The sequence below is a fragment of the Melanostigma gelatinosum genome (assembly GCF_949748355.1).
Source record: "Melanostigma gelatinosum genome assembly, chromosome: 12".
NCBI classification, from domain to species: Eukaryota; Metazoa; Chordata; class Actinopteri; order Perciformes; family Zoarcidae; genus Melanostigma; species Melanostigma gelatinosum.
This window is the reverse complement of record NC_136645.1, coordinates 14003287-14021080: the sequence shown is the minus strand read 5'-3', so window position 1 is coordinate 14021080 and position 17794 is coordinate 14003287. Positions and strand designations below refer to the sequence as shown.

The 17794-nt window shown below is 40.1% G+C and overlaps 4 protein-coding genes across 5 annotated transcripts; 1 reads left to right on the top strand and 3 right to left on the bottom strand.

Moving 5' to 3' along the window:
* Nucleotides 1–285: 285 nt before the first annotated feature.
* Nucleotides 286–773, top strand: sprn (shadow of prion protein; the record flags this gene model as incomplete). The annotated part of the gene is made up of 1 exon (XM_079280779.1): nucleotides 286–773. One exon carries the CDS (start codon nucleotides 286–288, stop codon nucleotides 748–750), a length of 465 nt encoding a protein of 154 aa, XP_079136905.1. The 3' UTR covers nucleotides 751–773.
* A 1043-nt stretch (nucleotides 774–1816) lies between these two features.
* On the bottom strand, nucleotides 1817–5191 carry mtg1 (mitochondrial ribosome-associated GTPase 1). 2 transcript variants are annotated; one of them, XM_079280839.1, is made up of 12 exons: nucleotides 5144–5191; nucleotides 4916–5060; nucleotides 4621–4685; nucleotides 4089–4193; nucleotides 3907–3993; nucleotides 3740–3796; nucleotides 3440–3530; nucleotides 3304–3365; nucleotides 3123–3219; nucleotides 2868–2949; nucleotides 2350–2462; nucleotides 1817–2118 (listed from the first exon to the last, which is right to left on the bottom strand). In XM_079280839.1, exons 2-12 carry the CDS (start codon nucleotides 5016–5018, stop codon nucleotides 2021–2023), a joined length of 960 nt encoding a protein of 319 aa, XP_079136965.1. In that variant the 5' UTR covers nucleotides 5019–5060; nucleotides 5144–5191; the 3' UTR covers nucleotides 1817–2020. The 2 variants fall into 2 exon arrangements, with proteins under 2 accessions (XP_079136965.1, XP_079136964.1); XM_079280838.1 differs by having other exon boundaries at nucleotides 4916–5167.
* Nucleotides 5192–6058: 867 nt separating this feature from the next.
* LOC306785839 (peroxisomal N(1)-acetyl-spermine/spermidine oxidase-like) lies at nucleotides 6059–10786 on the bottom strand. Its single transcript, XM_079280358.1, has 10 exons — nucleotides 10583–10786; nucleotides 9866–10042; nucleotides 9495–9625; nucleotides 9146–9333; nucleotides 8704–8882; nucleotides 8162–8331; nucleotides 7326–7411; nucleotides 7100–7212; nucleotides 6796–6950; nucleotides 6059–6687 (listed from the first exon to the last, which is right to left on the bottom strand). The coding sequence occupies exons 1-10, from the start codon at nucleotides 10734–10736 to the stop codon at nucleotides 6535–6537; spliced, it is 1506 nt and encodes a 501-aa protein (XP_079136484.1). The 5' UTR covers nucleotides 10737–10786; the 3' UTR covers nucleotides 6059–6534.
* Nucleotides 10787–11577: 791 nt separating this feature from the next.
* Nucleotides 11578–17454, bottom strand: LOC306785838 (peroxisomal N(1)-acetyl-spermine/spermidine oxidase-like). Its single transcript, XM_079280357.1, has 10 exons — nucleotides 17206–17454; nucleotides 15960–16136; nucleotides 15640–15770; nucleotides 15344–15531; nucleotides 14152–14333; nucleotides 13609–13778; nucleotides 13326–13405; nucleotides 13086–13198; nucleotides 12335–12489; nucleotides 11578–12226 (listed from the first exon to the last, which is right to left on the bottom strand). The coding sequence occupies exons 1-10, from the start codon at nucleotides 17357–17359 to the stop codon at nucleotides 12056–12058; spliced, it is 1521 nt and encodes a 506-aa protein (XP_079136483.1). The 5' UTR covers nucleotides 17360–17454; the 3' UTR covers nucleotides 11578–12055.
* Between the last annotated feature and the right edge of the window lie 340 nt (nucleotides 17455–17794).

Sequence of the window (17794 nt, the reverse complement as noted above, 5' to 3'; positions counted from 1 at the left end):
ACTGACCTACTTTAATGGAGAGGGGCAATCTGCAACATAGAAATGTGTCTTTACGAAACAGAAATACTGAACGCTATATGTCACATCTAGTAATCGGAGTGCTGTTGAGATCATATTATGTCACATCAGTTCAGGGTGATGTTTCTGAATTTTATAGAAACCTGATTAGTGAATATAGAAAGCACGGTCGCAGCTGTTTGCGGAAATGTTATGCCACCCAAAACCAAGACAAGTCTCTGTTTTAAAGCCAGATAAATGGATAATTTCTCTCTAATATCTGCCCAGATGTTAGGAATGAACCAGGTGCTCGCGACATGCTGGACTTGTCTGCTGCTTTCTGCTTTCCTTTGTGAGCCGGTGCTGTCCAAGGGCGGTCGTGGAGGTTCCCGGGGCTCCTCTCGAGGTTCCCACTCCCGGAGCTCCACAGCGGGGAGTTACCGAGGAGGAGCCTACGGGGGGCCCCGCTCTCGCTACAGGTCGGTAGGGCGGTCCTCCCCAGTGAGGGTGGCAGCAGCAGCAGCAGCAGGGGCAGCAGTGGCAGCAGTGGCATTGTCAGCTGATAAATGGTACGCCTCTGCCTACCGCCGCAGCAACGCAGACGACGATCTGGATTACTACAACAGGACCGATTACTTTGATGCACAAATGTCAAGCTCAACACAAAATGGATCTTCTCTCGCTCAACTGGTGTCTATCATTATTGCAACATTTTGGCCCAAATATGGACTTTTACTGGACAATATACTGTAGATGTTTAGCTTATTTTTTCGAGGATAAATTCCTGATTCAGTCTAGGATTGAGTTTCTGTCCTGGGTCTGACTATAATGTGCAGGACTGGCCTGGAACCTGCACTGGAAAGACCAGGGGTGGAAGGACACAACAATTACAAAAAAAACACTGTACTATGTTTTTACACATAATCATCAATACCAACAGACAAATACATTACCAACACAGTATTTAATGTGACATTTCGTCAATACAAGGCCACATCTTAGTCAAAACGGTGTGCGAAGAGATATTGTGTCTGAGCTCAAGAACAATTTGTTTCCTTCCCTAAAGCTTGATTCTTAGATCCAATTTTGAAAATGTTTTAACAGAAAAATCAATAGACTTCATAAAGAGTAAAATCAAACCACAGGCTGCCAATTTCAAAAATGAAATGGCAATGTGTAACCTCAACCAATGTTTTTTCTCTCCTTTACTTCTGCAAAACTTACCTTCAAGACTGAATTTATTTATTCTAGTAGATTCTATTTATATAGCCCAATATCACAAATCACAAAATAACCTCAGGGGGCTTTCAGGGGACACCATACACCCTCTGTCCTTTGTGACCATAGTCGTAGTCACTGCTGTCAATTGCCATAAAGATGATTCTCAACCATGAGACAAGGCAAATGAGAGTTGATGTGTATTGTCCATTGAGAAAGTTTAACTGTATTGAACTGTGTTTCCACAATCATATAACATTTCTGTGCCCTTTTATAACACTTGAAAATGTATTTCTCAGACCTGTGTGTGAACCACGTGATTGCTGGGATGGAGGCTAGCAAACAAACTGCTGCTCTCACTGTAATTCATGTCTCTGATGGTCTGTCCATCATTCCCGAGAAGCTTTTTACCTGCAGTAGACACTCAGGAGCAACAGACTGTTCCATATCAATAAGTGCACTCTATTATATGCTACAACACTTATAAATAAAATATGTGTTTTCACTGTCTTTATGCGAATAAATATCCTGTTTACACCATTCCAGATATCTGCGTCATGTATTCTGCAACAAAAGCTGAGAAAAAAATGTCTTACTCGAATCAAGTTGAATCATTTTATTTGCAAAGGATCCAGTGCTCTGTACATCATCCAGAAACTGACTGCATCATGTCCCCAAAATGTCAAAAGCATGAGGTCATAGATGAACCACCCTTTAGTGGTTAAATATAAGTCCTTCCAGGTTGAGGGCAAACAGGTAAAACCTAGAAACAAGTCTCTGGTTGTCTGCATTAAAATGTCTGAGGTCAGTCCAGCATTACTTGTCCCAGCTCTCCTTTCCTGAAGGTTCTTATGAAATCATAAGCTGCTGCTGTGTAGTTTGGAACAGTGATGGTGATATTTCCTGAGGAAGACGAGGAACAAAGATGTTCATTATGAGACATATCTTACATATATATATATATATATATATATATATATATGATGGTGATCACACTGTCAAACTCTTGGCAAGAGAGTAAATAAGTGTATTTTCAAAATGTCATTCTATTCCTTTAACTCAATTCAACTGAGAGATATCTAATGACTTATACTGTCTGTAGCAGGGGCATCTGTAGGAACAGCACTTTCTTACCCACTCCAGTAATGGCTTTGACCCGTTGAGTCTTTCCAAGTTTTACAGCAATGCGTTTGAGGACATACTGGATGTCATCGCTTGGCTCTTGGAGGTTGTATTTTTCCACATAACTGCAGGTAAACATTAATAAACACACATATAGAATAAACATTCACAATATCAGATTTTCACTACACAATCATAATTTCCAATCATCGTGACATCTATAGAAAATAAGATTAAATATTGCTATCAATCAAAGTCATCGTTGTTTATTGTGCGGTTTGTCTCTTTTTTGGCCAATTAATGACACTTAAAGTGGAGAGAGTCTCTAACCATAATTGTATATATATATATATATATATATATATATATATATATAAATATATATATATATATATATATATATAAATAAAATGGTTTCAGAAGCGCTAAATTATTTACACAATATTATCATATGTTTAATTTTAATATGTAAATATTTTATTTTTTTACATCACAGATAGCATCAAAAGTGCTATATCAGTAAATCATACCTGAACATCCCAAGCCTGTTCAAAGAATAGAGTAAGTAGTCAGCGATAATGTCTTCACCCACTAAATGGTCCAGAATAGTTCCTGGAGAAGGAAAATACATTTAAATATTTGTTGAGCACATAGGAAAAATTGCATATACAGACAATTGTGACAGCAATTAAACACAGTACAACAAAGTTTCCACATGTTGTTTCTTAAATGACAGTAATCGTTATGTTGGTCAAAGATAAGAGCAATAATCCTGTTCTGCTCACCACATAAAGCCAGCTTCATGCCCGTTTCAACACTCTCAATCTTAGGAGGCAAGACTCCCGGTGTGTCCAACAGGTGCATTATGGGTCGTTGACACACCTGAGGACAAAGACAGATACAAATACTTTGCAACACTATGAACCCATGAACATACACAGTGACAAACATGTGATCGACACTCACCTGAATTCTAGTCAGGACCGCTTTAGTTATACCTGGCTCCCCACCTACTCGAGATGCACGACCTGAAACCAAATCTTTATTACTGAGGAGACGATTACACCGAATCAACAACTATCAACTACTTTATTACACAAACCTTTTTTCAGGTTTGTTCTTCTCAGGGAGTTAATAAGAGATGACTTCCCTACGTTGGGCACTCCAATCACCATCAGGCAATAATTTGTATTCTGAAAGATTTACATGACAAGGTTAGAGCACAGCCAACATATTGGCCTCCAAATACCTTAAAAATAAGAATACTGAGGAAAAGACTGGAAATAAATGGTTCCATGTGGAACACGGTTTCTATGCCAGATAGCCCTGACAGATGTAACATGCGTACTACTCTCAAAGTTGACACCAAAATACATTGTTAAACTGTCTGGAGTAAGCATACCTCATCTCTGTTGAAGCGTGGTTTGCTCTCAATAATTTCCACCACCATCGGCACCAACTACAGAAAAAAACAGGAATGATTTGCACAGTCATGCTCATCATTTTATATTTTATGTCTGCTGTTTGCAAACAGTCAAATGTTGAGTATTCAGTGAAGATGACTTTTACCTTTTTGACGTTGTCATCTCTCTGTTTCAAACAGTCTGTGAAGAGAACATTCGTCACCCCCTTTTTTTCGAGCTTCTTCAGGATTCTCTGCGGGGAAAATGTAAAGATGAGATTTTATGTAAGTGATTTATAGAAACGCTGATGACGTGTGGCTCTGTGACAATAGCAGCAAGACTGTTGACCTGCTGGTTGGACAGATCGGCAAGGTCCATCTTGTTTAGAATCAGCAGGTGGGGTCTGACATCGAGCGTCTCCTGAAACGCAGGGTTTCTTCCAGAGAAGGGGATGTCCATAACGTTAAAGACAAATCAAACTGTTCTGCTTTCACCTCTCCAGTGAAAATATGTAAAATGCTAGGATCTTTAACTGAAGTTAAGAAAATATATCTCAATGATCCCTGTGTCCCCACTATGGCTTTTAATCTACACTTTCCTGCTGGTTGTATGAAGATCAGTATTTAATCAAAAAGGTGAATTTATTTCTCTGCTCTAGAACAATCTTTAATCTTTTTTTTTGTCATTTTACAGTCCTGCTCACAATACCTCACTTTATCTGATCACACCTTTATGATTTGTTTTGTAATTTTCTCTCAATTGTATTAGTTGTGGTTAGTTATTACATTCAAGTGATGACATAACGATATTTCATTTATACATTTATAAATAGGATGCCACTTGATATTCTGACGTTAATGCAGTCAACAATAAAGGATATTCTGGCATCATGGATTTCTATGATGCAGTCGACATTCTTGAGGCTGGCTCTCATCTGCTTGAGTCCTGCAAACGGTCAGGTGAAACTATTATTATAGCATTTATGTGACCAGTAACTTATATTACATACAGGAATGATTGCTTTACACACACACACACACACACACACACACACACACACACACACACACACACACACACACACACACACACACACACACACACACACACACACACATATATATATTCCAAATGATTTGATATACTCTGGAGATAACTTAAAGCAAAGTTGTCACCTTTAGCCATGTGTCCGGGGAACCAGTGAGCCACTTCCCGTCCAGCAAAGTCAAAAACAGTCCTGAACTTGCCGACATTGCAGAGCGCGTGGTACAGTTTCATGGCTGCTGTTCATCGACTTATTACCGCGTCTGGCTTTTGTCTCTGTTAATGGAAGTCGTATTTTGACCGATTAGCGACAAAGCATCATGCTGCTGGACATTTTGATGGTGTGCTTCACTGTTTACATTCCGACTCGAATCTGCCGTCAAACAACATCGTTCCGGTGAGTTCTTCTTCTTCTTCTGTTTTCTTTTTCGCAGTGTACACGCTAATGATGCATCACTGCCATCTGCAGGACAAAATAAAAAATGAATTACTTATCAGTTTGACTATTTCTTGAACCTGTATCGTGCGCCTTTGTAATGAGTTGATGCTGTCAAATGATAAAACACCACGTCTCTATTCGTCTTATTTTACCATTAATGGCGGCTGCCTACCAACCTACTATGGTTGAACCTATGCTGGAGGGTTGGCCTGAGTACCACTTAGTTTTCCCTTGAAAATTCTTATTTTCTTATTCATTGGTCTCGTTTATTTCAAGTAACATGTGCTGTCAAAATTCCTCACCCAAGGTTACATAAAAATCTCTGATTAATTTCCTTTATTCCAATACCTTTGGATCACATACGATTGTTACTAGCCTATTTAAACGAAAACATTTCATACAGTATGATGTTTCCAAAAGATCAACCTTGTTCTGTTCTTGGTGACGGCTTTTACCTTTTAAAATCCAACAAATATGGATTTTGTGCTTGCAAAATTATTTTTGGGGGAAATTTGTGTCAGTGAGGTCTCACTGTGCAGCGTTGGCTTGTAAAGTTAAGTTTATATTAATTAAATCAATACTTATTTAAGGTTCTCCAGTCCAAACCCTCTTTCTATGGCCAAGTATGTTTCATGATATTGTTGAAGAAAAATCATCATATAACTTAGGATTGAACTGAACACATTTGTGTCATAAAAACATTCTTAGGAAGACATTACGGCACGCCAGATATTGTCAGTTACAAACACTAAAATATAATTTTTACAGATATAAGACGCAAATTTATAATTTTATTTGCAATGTAGGAATAAATTCAGTCGTTAACTTCTGACAGAACTGTTCAAATTGTTTATTTGAAAAATATATGTTTTATCAATAGAATCTGATATTTCATTCAATGAACAAAAAAAAATAAGATCAGCAAAGCAGAAAGTTGAAAACTGCATGAAATTCAATTAGTCTTAAAATCAAGACAATCATTTGATCAAATCACCACAAATTCTAACAACTGTATCATTATTAAGTTGATTTGTAAACCGGATTACTGTGCAACTTCAAACTTATTTTTTTCTTTGTGTTCTATACATTTCAAAGCTGTAGCCTTAACGTATTTAATGACAATGTCATTACTGTATCGATTACTTTTGTTTCAATGCAATGAACAGCATAAGGTCAGCAGTCTCTTACTTCACTGGCCTGGGCAATGCCTGACATAAACAGCAGCTCTCCACAATCCTCCCAATCAACTCAGTTTGAAAAAGATTTTAGCCATCAATCTGATCAATCTTTTTTTGTCAAAAGAAAATTATTTTAAAGCTTTGACTTCGGTGGCTCAGATGGACTAATGGAGGAGTAGTGAGAGATGAGTCTGTCAGCTTCTCTCCACCCAGTGAGAAGAGCTCCATGGACGGTGGAGTAGTAGTATGGATGAGTAGCCTCTCCAGCAAACAACACCTGCAGGGGCTGAAACAGACCAAATAGCTTCAAAGAGTCTTACACCTTGGTTAATTGTGTGAATTGGTCTTTATGCTCAGTGCACACATTTGTGTTTCAGTATGAACATGTAGTTACCCGTGACTGTGATCCCTTCGTAGGCAGGGGCTCCATCATGTTCTCCAGGTCCTGTTCCGAACAGCCTATTGCTGGGTGACTGTACGATCCACATGTCCAGGGGTCATGAAACCACTGGGAGCGCAGGACTCTCCTCGGGGTGATGGTAGGGTTTCCTAAACACACACAGTTAGTCTGCAAGTAACTCTAAAATAACTTTTATACAGAAACATTTTTAGAAAATACAAAAGATCCTGCGGAGGAAGTAATGCACTCTGAACTGTGGACAACTGTTGCCCAATGCTTGTGACGTATTTAGCATCACCTGTAAATCTGCGGATGAGTTGGGTGACGGTGTGTGTGACCTCTTGTTCAGACAGTGTCTCCATATACTCTGACTCGTGTCCAGCAATCCAACCACACAGAACATGGCCATACCTGAAAGTTAAACCACAACAGGACTGTATTCACAATCAATGTATTTACCAGATATTTTCTATTGAATACAACAAGAACAACGCAGGCAAGCTTCAGCATTTGTGGTTGTCAACCTTTCAGTGGGTTTGAGCAGAGTGAAGGCACACAACTTCCTTATCCAGGACCTCTGTACATCTGGCACCTGGTCCACCATGACATCCTGAATCATGCCAAGAGATAAAACAGACAGTTCAAATATTTGCATATGCCAGGCATTTTGTGAACTACTGTCGTGGCATAAACATCACACATTTTGGGACATTTGTGGGTGGAGAATAAGACAACATTTGAAGTTGGAACACGACACAAGATGTGTTAAACCTGCTGGTCAAACAACCCCTCATGCTGGGTCATGATGGATGATGGAGGGCAATCGGCGAGAGGCTGAGGAAATGATGCAAGCAGTAGTTTGTATCTTAACGGGGCAAGACTAATCGGATTTTAAGATATACAACAGTGAGACATCTTAAAGTCAGATGTACATCTAGTTTATTCCTACTAAATCAAAAATATTTAAACATAGTTGCAGCATGAAGTATTGTTACGGGACAAACTGTTTGCCAGGGAGGGGGACTTCAGAATCTGATTCGAGCAAGTCGCTGCCGGCAGCTGTGGAGAACTGTGTGACTGACTGAAGGGTTGAGTGGGCAGAGATGTCGGCCTGCACTCGTTTGTGGGGAGCGGTGCTTGGTGGACATTACGGGGCACAGAGTGCTTGGCTGGCGTTTCTCCCGCTTAAATGTTAATCATTTGTCAGTGTTTCAACAAGCCTTGGTGATTCCTCTTCCTTTGAATGCCGAAATAATTAAAATATTCTTTTCATAGGCCGCTATTGTTATTATGTAATTGAATCCAGTGTGTACGCACACACTTTATAGTACATGTACACCTTTATTCGTTGACGTTTCACCTCATCTTCCCACACAAGACAGATGACCTCACAGTCAGCATCCCACCACGGTGAATCAAACTCCACAAATATCTTATTGTTTGTTCCAAAACCTAGTCTCTGGACGGAGTGCAGCTTGTGTCGAGGGAGAGGAGGATGGAACAGGGCTGAATGGTGCTTCTTTAGGTATCCTGAACAAACAGAGCAAGCAGAACAAGTTAGGTTTTGTTCCGTACTTAATAGCTTAAATCTAACCTCAGCTTAAAACTACACTAGAAATGTACATTTTATTATTTACCAGATCAAAAGTCACCGTAAACAGTATATTATATTTAACTGTGATCAAATCTTCTGTAATTGAAATCTTTATATTAAAACTAGAAACTAAAATGTTCTTTTTACAAGCACATTTACTAATATTTGTTGACAAATGTAATACCAAGTAACATGTGATCTTGACATAAGTGGTTCAAAATGTCTGAGTTGTAGCAAAATCGCAACATTTCATTCACTTCGGTGGGAAACAGCAAACTTTGTTTGTGAATGTACGTGTGGGATTCTACCGAGAGGTACTGTGACAATAACATGATCAGCAGCGATCCTCTCCTCATCACACTCGATGGTCAGAGGGTTTTCTCTCTTCTCGGTGTTGTTCCAGTGGACACAGCGAGCAGGCTGATTGTAGGTTACTAAACCACTGGGGAGCTCCGACATCAAGTTTTTGACCAGACCTTCATAGCCACTGAGAAAGACAATTATGTTTCAGTCAATCGGACATGCACGTGTGCTGAGACAGTTGATTGACAGAATAATGTACTGCGAGGCCCCCCCCTCCTGCAGCCAAACCTGGGAGGGAAGCTAGCCGGCGAGAGTCTGGTGGGCCGGCATTAACCCATGGAGGTTGCCACTTTCATAAATAAGATGATCAATATGAAAATGAAGAAAATAATTATTTAAATATTTGTCAGTTGCTCCACTACATGTATGCAATGTTGGAGTACGAACCCAGGGAATGTACAGTCCAGTCCAGGAAGAGTTTTATATAGGCCAAAGGCCCCCAGGCCCACCTCATCCATGCTGTGAGCCCCATTAATAGAGCACTCCAACTTCAACATGTTACTGATCATGCACAGTCGCAGAGATCTGGTGGTTGCATCAATATCTTTCCACTTCTCTGCTGCTCGTTGTTGAACCTGCACCAGACAACAAGCAACAAGACAAACTGTTAATTCTTACAAGATGCAGTCAATTTATTTTGTTTATTATCAACATCTGAGCTGGAACAGCTCAGATATTGATAGTCAACAACCCCCCCCCCCCCGTATTGTTATTTTAGTCACCGAGAAAAACGTACCTCTGACCGGATGAAATCTCCCACACAGGCCCAGGGTTCTCCTCCTTGACTCTCAAATTCTGAACTTTCCTTCAGCAACTCAGCAAACATTTCACGAGTACAATAAATGTCGTCAGCGTTCAGCTTCCGACCTGAAGACGTTACACAGAACACACAGAATACTAATTAGTAAAATATCACCAGGTTACACTCTCACACAGCAGCAATTAATCAATGACACGCTGGTTACATATGCCAATAAATATTACATATAAATATTTTTTGTTGGGTCTTTATACTGTACCTTATCATTCCAGTTTCTGTTTAAATAAGCTTATGCAGATTTATACAAAACTTGTGATATTGGGCAATATAAATGCAATTGACTTGACCTGAACTGCAGAAAATGGTGGGAACAAAGGGGGGATGTCCTCCGACGTCCATGGCCTGATTCTCTGGGGTGAGGGCCTCTGGATCCAGGAGCCTGTACTTACGGGCCAGACAAAACACAGGGTTCTCCTCGGACGGTCCATGGATCCAGTTAGCTCCTATCTCAACAATATTATCACCTGCAGATGGAAAATAATGTGCGGTTGCAGAAAAGAAAGGAGCATGTTATATACAGTTTTGTTTTTTGTGCCTTGACAGCAATTTTATTGCTGTTCGTTTATGATAGGGTAAAACCCGAACATAATCATCTCTTCTACTTATCAGTTAGTCCCCTGATTTACAGCAGACCTAGTTAGGTCTGGTCATAGTTCAGAAAGAACAAAACATTTTTTAATTAGGTGAAACAATACTTGAATCTGCAAGGTCCCAAAAATCTGATTGAGAATAGTTTTAGTGGTAGTAGCAGTTTCTATTTATCTGTATTTATCTGTAGGCCTATGCTCCTGTCAGAGCTCAGTTTTGCTCTTTGGATCAGAAAGAATAAAACGTATTGCGAGATTATGCAAAATTCCTGCGAGGCAATGGAAATACCATAACATATATTACACTGTTACCTTTGCGACTTTGAATTGCAAAAACCGACAAGAAGATAATCTGCTGTCAAAATTTTAAGTAGTTGTCATATTTTTGGCACATAAATTGCACATGCAGTCGCTCACCCAATCTGTCGGTTTTTATTCTTCCTCCGCTTCTCGCGGTCGCTTCAAGTATGCGCACGTGACGAAATCCAGCGTTAACGAGCCGGTGTGCCGCTGCTATACCTGATATCCCGCATCCTATAATAACTATTTTAGCGTTCGCATTCACAGCCATACCGGGTCTGAATGCAATACAACGGACTCGGGTTAACAGTCCTTCCTGAGGCAAATAGATGGCCGACAACGAGAATAAGTTCTTCCTGTAAAGAGTTTCAAAATAAAACTCGTTTTTAGAAGGCCCCACTGTCAAATCATCGAGCGTTTGAGAGGACATGGCATTGGGCCGAAGTCAATTTAAATCCCCTCTGGGAAACAGTGTTCGGGGCTTTTATTGTGAAGGCTATAACTGAAGGACTGAAAAACCGTGACGCGGTGCTGATGACTAGGTTGGAGGAATGAAGTTGTTGCCATCTTGGTGCAGAATACGGAGCTTCCCATCAGTGTTAATATTTTAGAAAGGCGTAAGTTTCGGCTACACTAGGAAATAAATAAATCCAAAAACACCTCCCACCCACCCACTACACCACACCCTATCTACTTCCTCTCTACTTGTGCGTTCGGGTAGAGTCCTATTAAGTCCATAAGGAAATGACTGTGGAGAATACGTGGGTTTTAAAACCCTCCAACAGCGATTGTGCATCGATGCTGACTCAACCAGCTGCCAGCTTTACTCTGCAAGGAAAACTAGTTTGGGGATTTGCCAGGCAACTGGATGTGCTAATCCAGGTGTCACGTGTAACAACTGGGAGCGCAGGACTCTCCTTGGTGTTTCCTAAACACACAGTTGGTCTGTGAGTCCTGACAGAGATCATTCTAAAAGGTCCAAGGCTCAAAAACAATGATCCTGTGACCCAATTCAACATTACGTTATATTAAGTAAAAATTCTGAGTTCTTGAATTCACTACGAATTTAATCATAAATACATTAAATCTCAATTCATCACCCACCAAATGACTTCACATGAATTCAATTCAATTCATTTTTGTATAGCCCAAAATCACAAATTTGCCTCAGAGGGCTTTACAATATGTACACGTTTGACATAAACAAAACCAAACATAAAATACATTCAATTCATACAAAAATAGATTGTATTGTTGCTCTAACTAGATGGCGTTGCATGCTGTGCAAACAAGTAGAGGAGAGAAATGTTTCCAACAATATGAAGGGACAACTCAAACCTACGGTACCTGTAATAAAAGCAATTACCTGTACCAATATTCATTTTACCGGACCAAGCAAAAGGTAAGGAAAACATTGTTATGTCTCTGTGGGGTCCTTTCCATAATGTTGTCAAACACTTATAATTACAAGTTGAGCCTTTCAGTGGCAAAAACAAGCACAAGCAGTTTCACGGCTGCCAGTTACACACGGGAAAATAGTATCCAGGTTGAAAAATATCAAAGTTCCCCTCCATTTTGGGGAAGATGTTTTTATGCATCCAGCGTGTTCATCATTTTTTGATCTGGGTGGCCACATGGACTTTTCGAGGAGTAGTGAGAGATGAGTCTGTCAGCTTCTCGCCACCCAGTGAGAAGAGCTCCATGGACGGTGGAGTAGTAGTATGGATGAGTAGCCTCTCCAGCAAACAACACCTGCAGGGGCTGAAACAGACCAAATAGCTTCAAAGAGTCTTACACCTTGGTTAATTGTGTGAATTGGTCTTTATGCTCAGTGCACACATTTGTGTTTCAGTATGAACATGTAGGTACCCGTGACTGTGATCCCTTCGTAGGCAGAGGCTCCATCATGTTCTCCAGGTCCTGTTCCGAACAGCCTATTGCTGGGTGACTGTACGATCCACATGTCCAGGGGTCATGAAACCACTGGGAGCGCAGGACTCTCCTCGGGGTGATGGTAGGGTTTCCTGAACACACACACATTATTTACGGTTAAACTAGTTGTCCATGTGATGACGATAAAGCTTTGGAGTTGGCTTTATTTGGCTTTCTAGTGCTGGCGACCAGTTTAAGTTTAGAATCCGCTAAACAAAGTTATGGATGAATTGACAAAGTAGCAAATTGAACATGAATTACAGGAGAACTTTAATCTCAACATATAACATCTTGAGATCCTGTTAAACATCAAGATTAGAGCAATATTTTACATAACTGACAAATTAAAAATGAAAAGTGATATGTGCGGCCCTGGAGGCTGTAACATTCACTGCATACATTGCTAAAAATGGAGACATTTCTCTGCCAGTCTTACAATTAATGAGTCAAAATGTACAGTTTGGCCAGAAGGTGGCACTACAGGAGAAGCTACATTGATTCCTAAATCCAAAGAGGTTATCCTCTGTACAGCAGCCAAGACATCCCAGACTCAGTTTGCCAGGCTTTCCTGTGCATTTCCTGTGTGTAAAGCAGTTTTTTAATTCTACATTTAAGTAAAACAATTAAGTATTTCTATCCATTTTCATCCATAGTAGTAATCAGGAGGCAGCTACAGGTTGAGACTCACCTGTGAATGTTCGGATGAGCTCTGTGATGGAAAGTCTGACCTCCTGCTCAGGAAGTGTCTCCATATACTCTGACTCACGCCCAGCGATCCAGCCACAGAGAACATGGCTATATCTGAGAGTTAAATTAGCAAGAGGAGTCAAGGCTTTTCTTTAGCTCTCTAAATATGTTTTACCCTGGAAACTTCAAATAGGGAAGAATGAGCATCCGTCACGGTTCAGGTGCCTAATATGCTGCTGACCTTTCAGAAGGTTTAAGCACAGTGAATGTGGACATCTTCCTTATCCAGGACTTGTTTGACACTTGGTCCAAAACATCCTCCTGAAGAGACAAAGGATATAAAACAGACTGTTCGTGTGCATTTATAATCAGGTGTTTATTTACTAGTGGTGTACTTATTAAGAAATTATGCGGTATTTGTACATGGAAAAAGTCAAAGACAGTGTGTTTACCACTATTTTTAAAGAATGAAATTACATTTAGAAGCTAAATGTATTATGTCGTTCATGGCTGCACAAACAGACCTCATCCTTCCACACCAGGTAGATGATCTGACAGTCAGCATCCCACCACGGTGATTCAAACTCCACATATATTTTGTTGCATGTTCCAAATCCCTGTCTCTGGATGGAGCTCAGCTTGTGTGCCGGTAAAGGAGGACAGAACAGGGTTGAATGGTGCTTCTTGAGGTATCCTGAAAAAAAAAAATAAAGGTTCATGCCAATAGGTTAAGATATTTTACCATGCCACTTATACCGAGGCAACTCCTTTATATCTGGTTATACTATATACTACTATATACTACCTGGCAAAGTTGCAAATCAACAAGCGGGACTATTTTTGCATCAATGTGATGAAGTAATTTGATTTGTAGAGGATAAGAATAGAATGGAAGATCTTATCCATATCGACCAACCCTACTGTATAGCCAAAATAATGTTGCCTAGCCTATCACCCCACAACTAATAAACTCCTCAACTTTGAGAGATGTCCTCATGTCTTATTTGCGATCATTCAATTCAATGCATTGAGATGAACAATAGTACAGTATGTGTGCAGAAGTTTACCTAGAGGTACTGTGACAATAACATGATTAGCAGCGATCCTCTCCCCATCACCGCACTCAACCGTGACAGCGTTTCCTCCGCTTTCTGTGTTGTTCCAGTGGACACAACGAACAGGCAGATTGTAGGTCACTACATCAGTGGGGATCTCCAACATCAACTTCTTGATTAGGTCTTCGAAGCCACTGTAAGAAAAAGGCATAAATAAAAGTTACGTAGATGGATTTGTATAGAACTCTATTAGACTTGGACATTTGTCTTTCTCAGTAAGGCTCATTTTCAGCACCCCCAGGAGGACCAGTTTATGTCGGTATATTTGACCTTACGAGAAGGCGATTCAGTGAACAATAGAGCAGAGATCCCCCTGCAGCAGAGACTATGCCTTTACTATATAGTGCACTACATTTACTGTCTGCCATTTTATTTGAGTGTCTAAATTCTGAGTGTGTAAACTTATGCACTATATAGTACCCTGAAAAATTCCATAAAAGAACAAAAAAGTAGTTTACATGGCACGTTGCGCAACTCTAAAGCTGTCAGGGACATCACAAAATGATGGGGAATAGTCCCGTGTCTGAAATCTCAATTTACTGCAGGTCATATCTATGTCCTCCAACATCATCACTAGGGGGTGACACTGTCTCTTGACAGCAGAAAAAGAACATTGTCACTCTTGTTGATGTTGGAGGACATGGATATGACCTGCAACAGGAGGCCCTCCAGCACTGCAACGTCCCTGGTTAAATTTAAGCAGACGACTTTTGTTGCATGTAAAACCCCTTTTCTTTCCCTCGTGTTTCCTGTTGAAGTCTACTCTTGTTTGCTACCGTTAAAAAAAAAGCCAAGTGTCCCCAAATCTGAAATAAATTTTAAAAGGGGAAAAAAGGAGCAGAGCAGAGAGCTTTAAAAAAACAACAAAAAAACTATTAATACTTCCTTATTTAGAAGGCTGAAACTCATATTTTAACTGCTGACTATTTCCTCTATTATCTATGAATCTTTTTTTTCTGTAAGTAAAATAGTCTCATGGTGTGGTGCCACGTAAGACCCTCGTCAGAGTAAACCAACAGCAATATAACATATAAACATATACGTTACTGTAATGTACAATCGCTCTCATATGTGACAGTCATGTATTTGTTTGTACCCTTAATTTGGCGTGTATGAATATGCTTATGAGATTGTTACTATAAACCCTGGTAGTGTGCAGTCCAGTCCAGGTAGACCCTTGTAGATAGTAAATCCCACCAGGTCTATCTCATCCATGGTAGAAGTCGCATTGGTGCAGCACTCCACCTTCAACATGCTACTGATGGCACACAGAAGCAGCTCCCTGGTGCTTTTATCCTCGTCTTTCCACCTCTCGGCTGCTCGCTGTCGTGCCTGCACACAGTACCAAACAACCATCCAAAGCGTCAGTTCATCACCAAGAACTTCTCAGATCTTAGCAGCAGAAAAATAATTTTGGCCACTTAAAGATAATGTATATACCTCTGACCGTATGAAATGTCCTACGCTGGCCCATGGTGTTTCTTTTTGATTCTCAAATTGAAAAGTATCATCCAAGAGCTCATTGAACATCTCCAGAGCAGGTTTCATGTATTCAGCACTGAGCTTCTGACCTGCATATCATCCACGGAATATAAAACATTTATAACAATAACAGTATGTATTTTGCACAGAGTAATCAATAGCAATACACTGGACACATTATGCCATTACTTAGGATAATTTGAATGCACACATTGCCAAATAACTTTAATTAGGGAACATGACGTGTTAAAACAGGCTGATGACAGATTGCATTTGACCTGAACTGCTGAACCAGTTGGGAACCCAGTGAGGACGCTCATCAACGTCCATGGCCTGGTTCTCTGGGGTGAGGGCCTCTGGATCCAGGAGGCCATAGTCCTGAGCCAGACAAAACACTGGGTTTTCCTTGGATGGACCGTGGATATAACTTGCACCCATTTCTGTAATGTTACTACCTGCAGAGAACAAAAACAGGATTGTAGTGAGTGAGATACAGACCAAACTGAAATGAACTAAAACATACAACAGGGATGAGCTCCATAATAATGCTCGACTATAGAGATGGGTTCTTTTGTTTTGCAGTTGGAGCGGGGGATGGATACAAAGTAGAGATTTGAGGATTGGAGTGGTCGAGAGGTAGAATAAAGAACCATTAGATCAGAAATGTAAGTGGTGGGAAGGTCATGCAGTGCCTTATATGTAATGAACAGGATCTTATCATTTATTAGGAATTTTACAGGAAGCTAATGGAGGAATGCAAGGACAGGGGTAATGTGGTACTGACGGCAGCTGCATTCTGAACCAGCTGTAAGCAATTTACAGCAGTTTATGCGTATAGAGGGAACTACAATAATCCAGACAGGAGAAAGTTAATATGTGTAGAAGATAAGATGCATCCGATCTTTGGAGAAAACAGGGGAAAGTTTCAAGAGCAAAAGATGATAGCAAGGTTATATTATGCAGCGTATCAAGTAACAGGTTAAATTGTGTAGTTACAGAGAAAATGTATATTAATGATAAAAGGTTTTACTTTGTGACAGACTCTTATTTGTTTTAAAAAGAATCTACACGGTTACACAACTATCATGTGACCATTTGTTCCCATTGTTTATCTGCTTAAACCAGTGGCTCAGCATTTTTTCAGGTGTTTTTTTTTTTTAGACCTGCAGATCACCACTAACAGTCAAAATATGAATTTCACATCGTCAAGTGTGATTTATGATATGAGCAGTATAAAATAAATCATTTTCAGTAGAGAAGAAAAGAGAAGAAATGAAGAGAAGAAATACATTTTGATAAGTTTTATATTCCATAAAAAATGTCCACAGCAAATTCTGTGGATTGTTGCTTTTGATCTTTTCAGATTTGCTGTAATCTGTAAAGTTATTTTAGGCTTGATGAAGTTGTTTGTTTCTGAAAATACTTTTTATGCTGGTATTGAAAATACTTTGAAACACTGTTATAACAGCCAACCCGTAAGAGTTCGTTTTTTTCGGCACTTCAATTGCACATGCAGTCGCTCACCCAATCTGTCGGTTTTTATTCTTCCTCCGCTTCTCGCAGTCGCTTCAAGTATGCGCACGTGACGAAATCCAGCGTTAACGAGGCGATGTGCCGCTGCTATACCTGCTATCCCGCATCCTATAATAACTGTCTTTGGGTCCCCGGTCACAGCCATACTCGCTTCGCTTCAAACTAATAACGTTAGGCCTCTATCCTCACCTCAACGCAATCGATATCGATGTGAATTACCTACTTCCTTAGTCAAAGCCCAGTTGAAGTAGGCCGAGCTGTGCTGCTCAGTGTTGTCATTAAACTCTTCTTCTTCTTTAAATTTGATTGGCGGGTCGCAACCAACTTGTATAACGTTAGGTGCATACCGCCACCTACTGTACCGGAGTGTGCAGTTTCAGGGAAACCTTTTCTTCACTGTTTTCCAACTAAATCCTACGGTCTAATCCCGTTTCTTTAAGAAATCGCAACAGTGCTCTGCAGCACTCTCGCCATTCTCCGTCCACTGCCAGAACTCCCTCCAAACTCCACTTCCGTCCCAACTGACATATTTTTTGCTTCAAGATGTTCTGAATTGTATCTTTGACATTTCAGGATAACA

Coding starts and splice junctions, on each gene's coding strand:
- mtg1 (XM_079280839.1), bottom strand. CDS start 5,018: ATGAAACTGTACCACGCGCTCTGCAATGTCGGCAAGTTCAGGACTGTT. Junction 3,994..4,088: donor CCGATCTGTCCAACCAGCAG/GTCAACAGTCTT, acceptor TTTTCCCCGCAG/AGAATCCTGAAGAAGCTCGA. Junction 3,531..3,739: donor CACGCTTCAACAGAGATGAG/GTATGCTTACTC, acceptor TAAATCTTTCAG/AATACAAATTATTGCCTGAT.
- LOC306785838 (XM_079280357.1), bottom strand. CDS start 17,359: ATGGCTGTGACCGGGGACCCAAAGACAGTTATTATAGGATGCGGGATA. Junction 15,532..15,639: donor GACATTTCATACGGTCAGAG/GTATATACATTA, acceptor TACTGTGTGCAG/GCACGACAGCGAGCAGCCGA. Junction 13,199..13,325: donor GTGCTTAAACCTTCTGAAAG/GTCAGCAGCATA, acceptor TTTAACTCTCAG/ATATAGCCATGTTCTCTGTG.
- LOC306785839 (XM_079280358.1), bottom strand. CDS start 10,736: ATGGCTGTGAATGCGAACGCTAAAATAGTTATTATAGGATGCGGGATA. Junction 10,043..10,582: donor AATAAAAACCGACAGATTGG/GTGAGCGACTGC, acceptor TTCCATCTGCAG/GTGATAATATTGTTGAGATA. Junction 7,213..7,325: donor CTGCTCAAACCCACTGAAAG/GTTGACAACCAC, acceptor TTTAACTTTCAG/GTATGGCCATGTTCTGTGTG.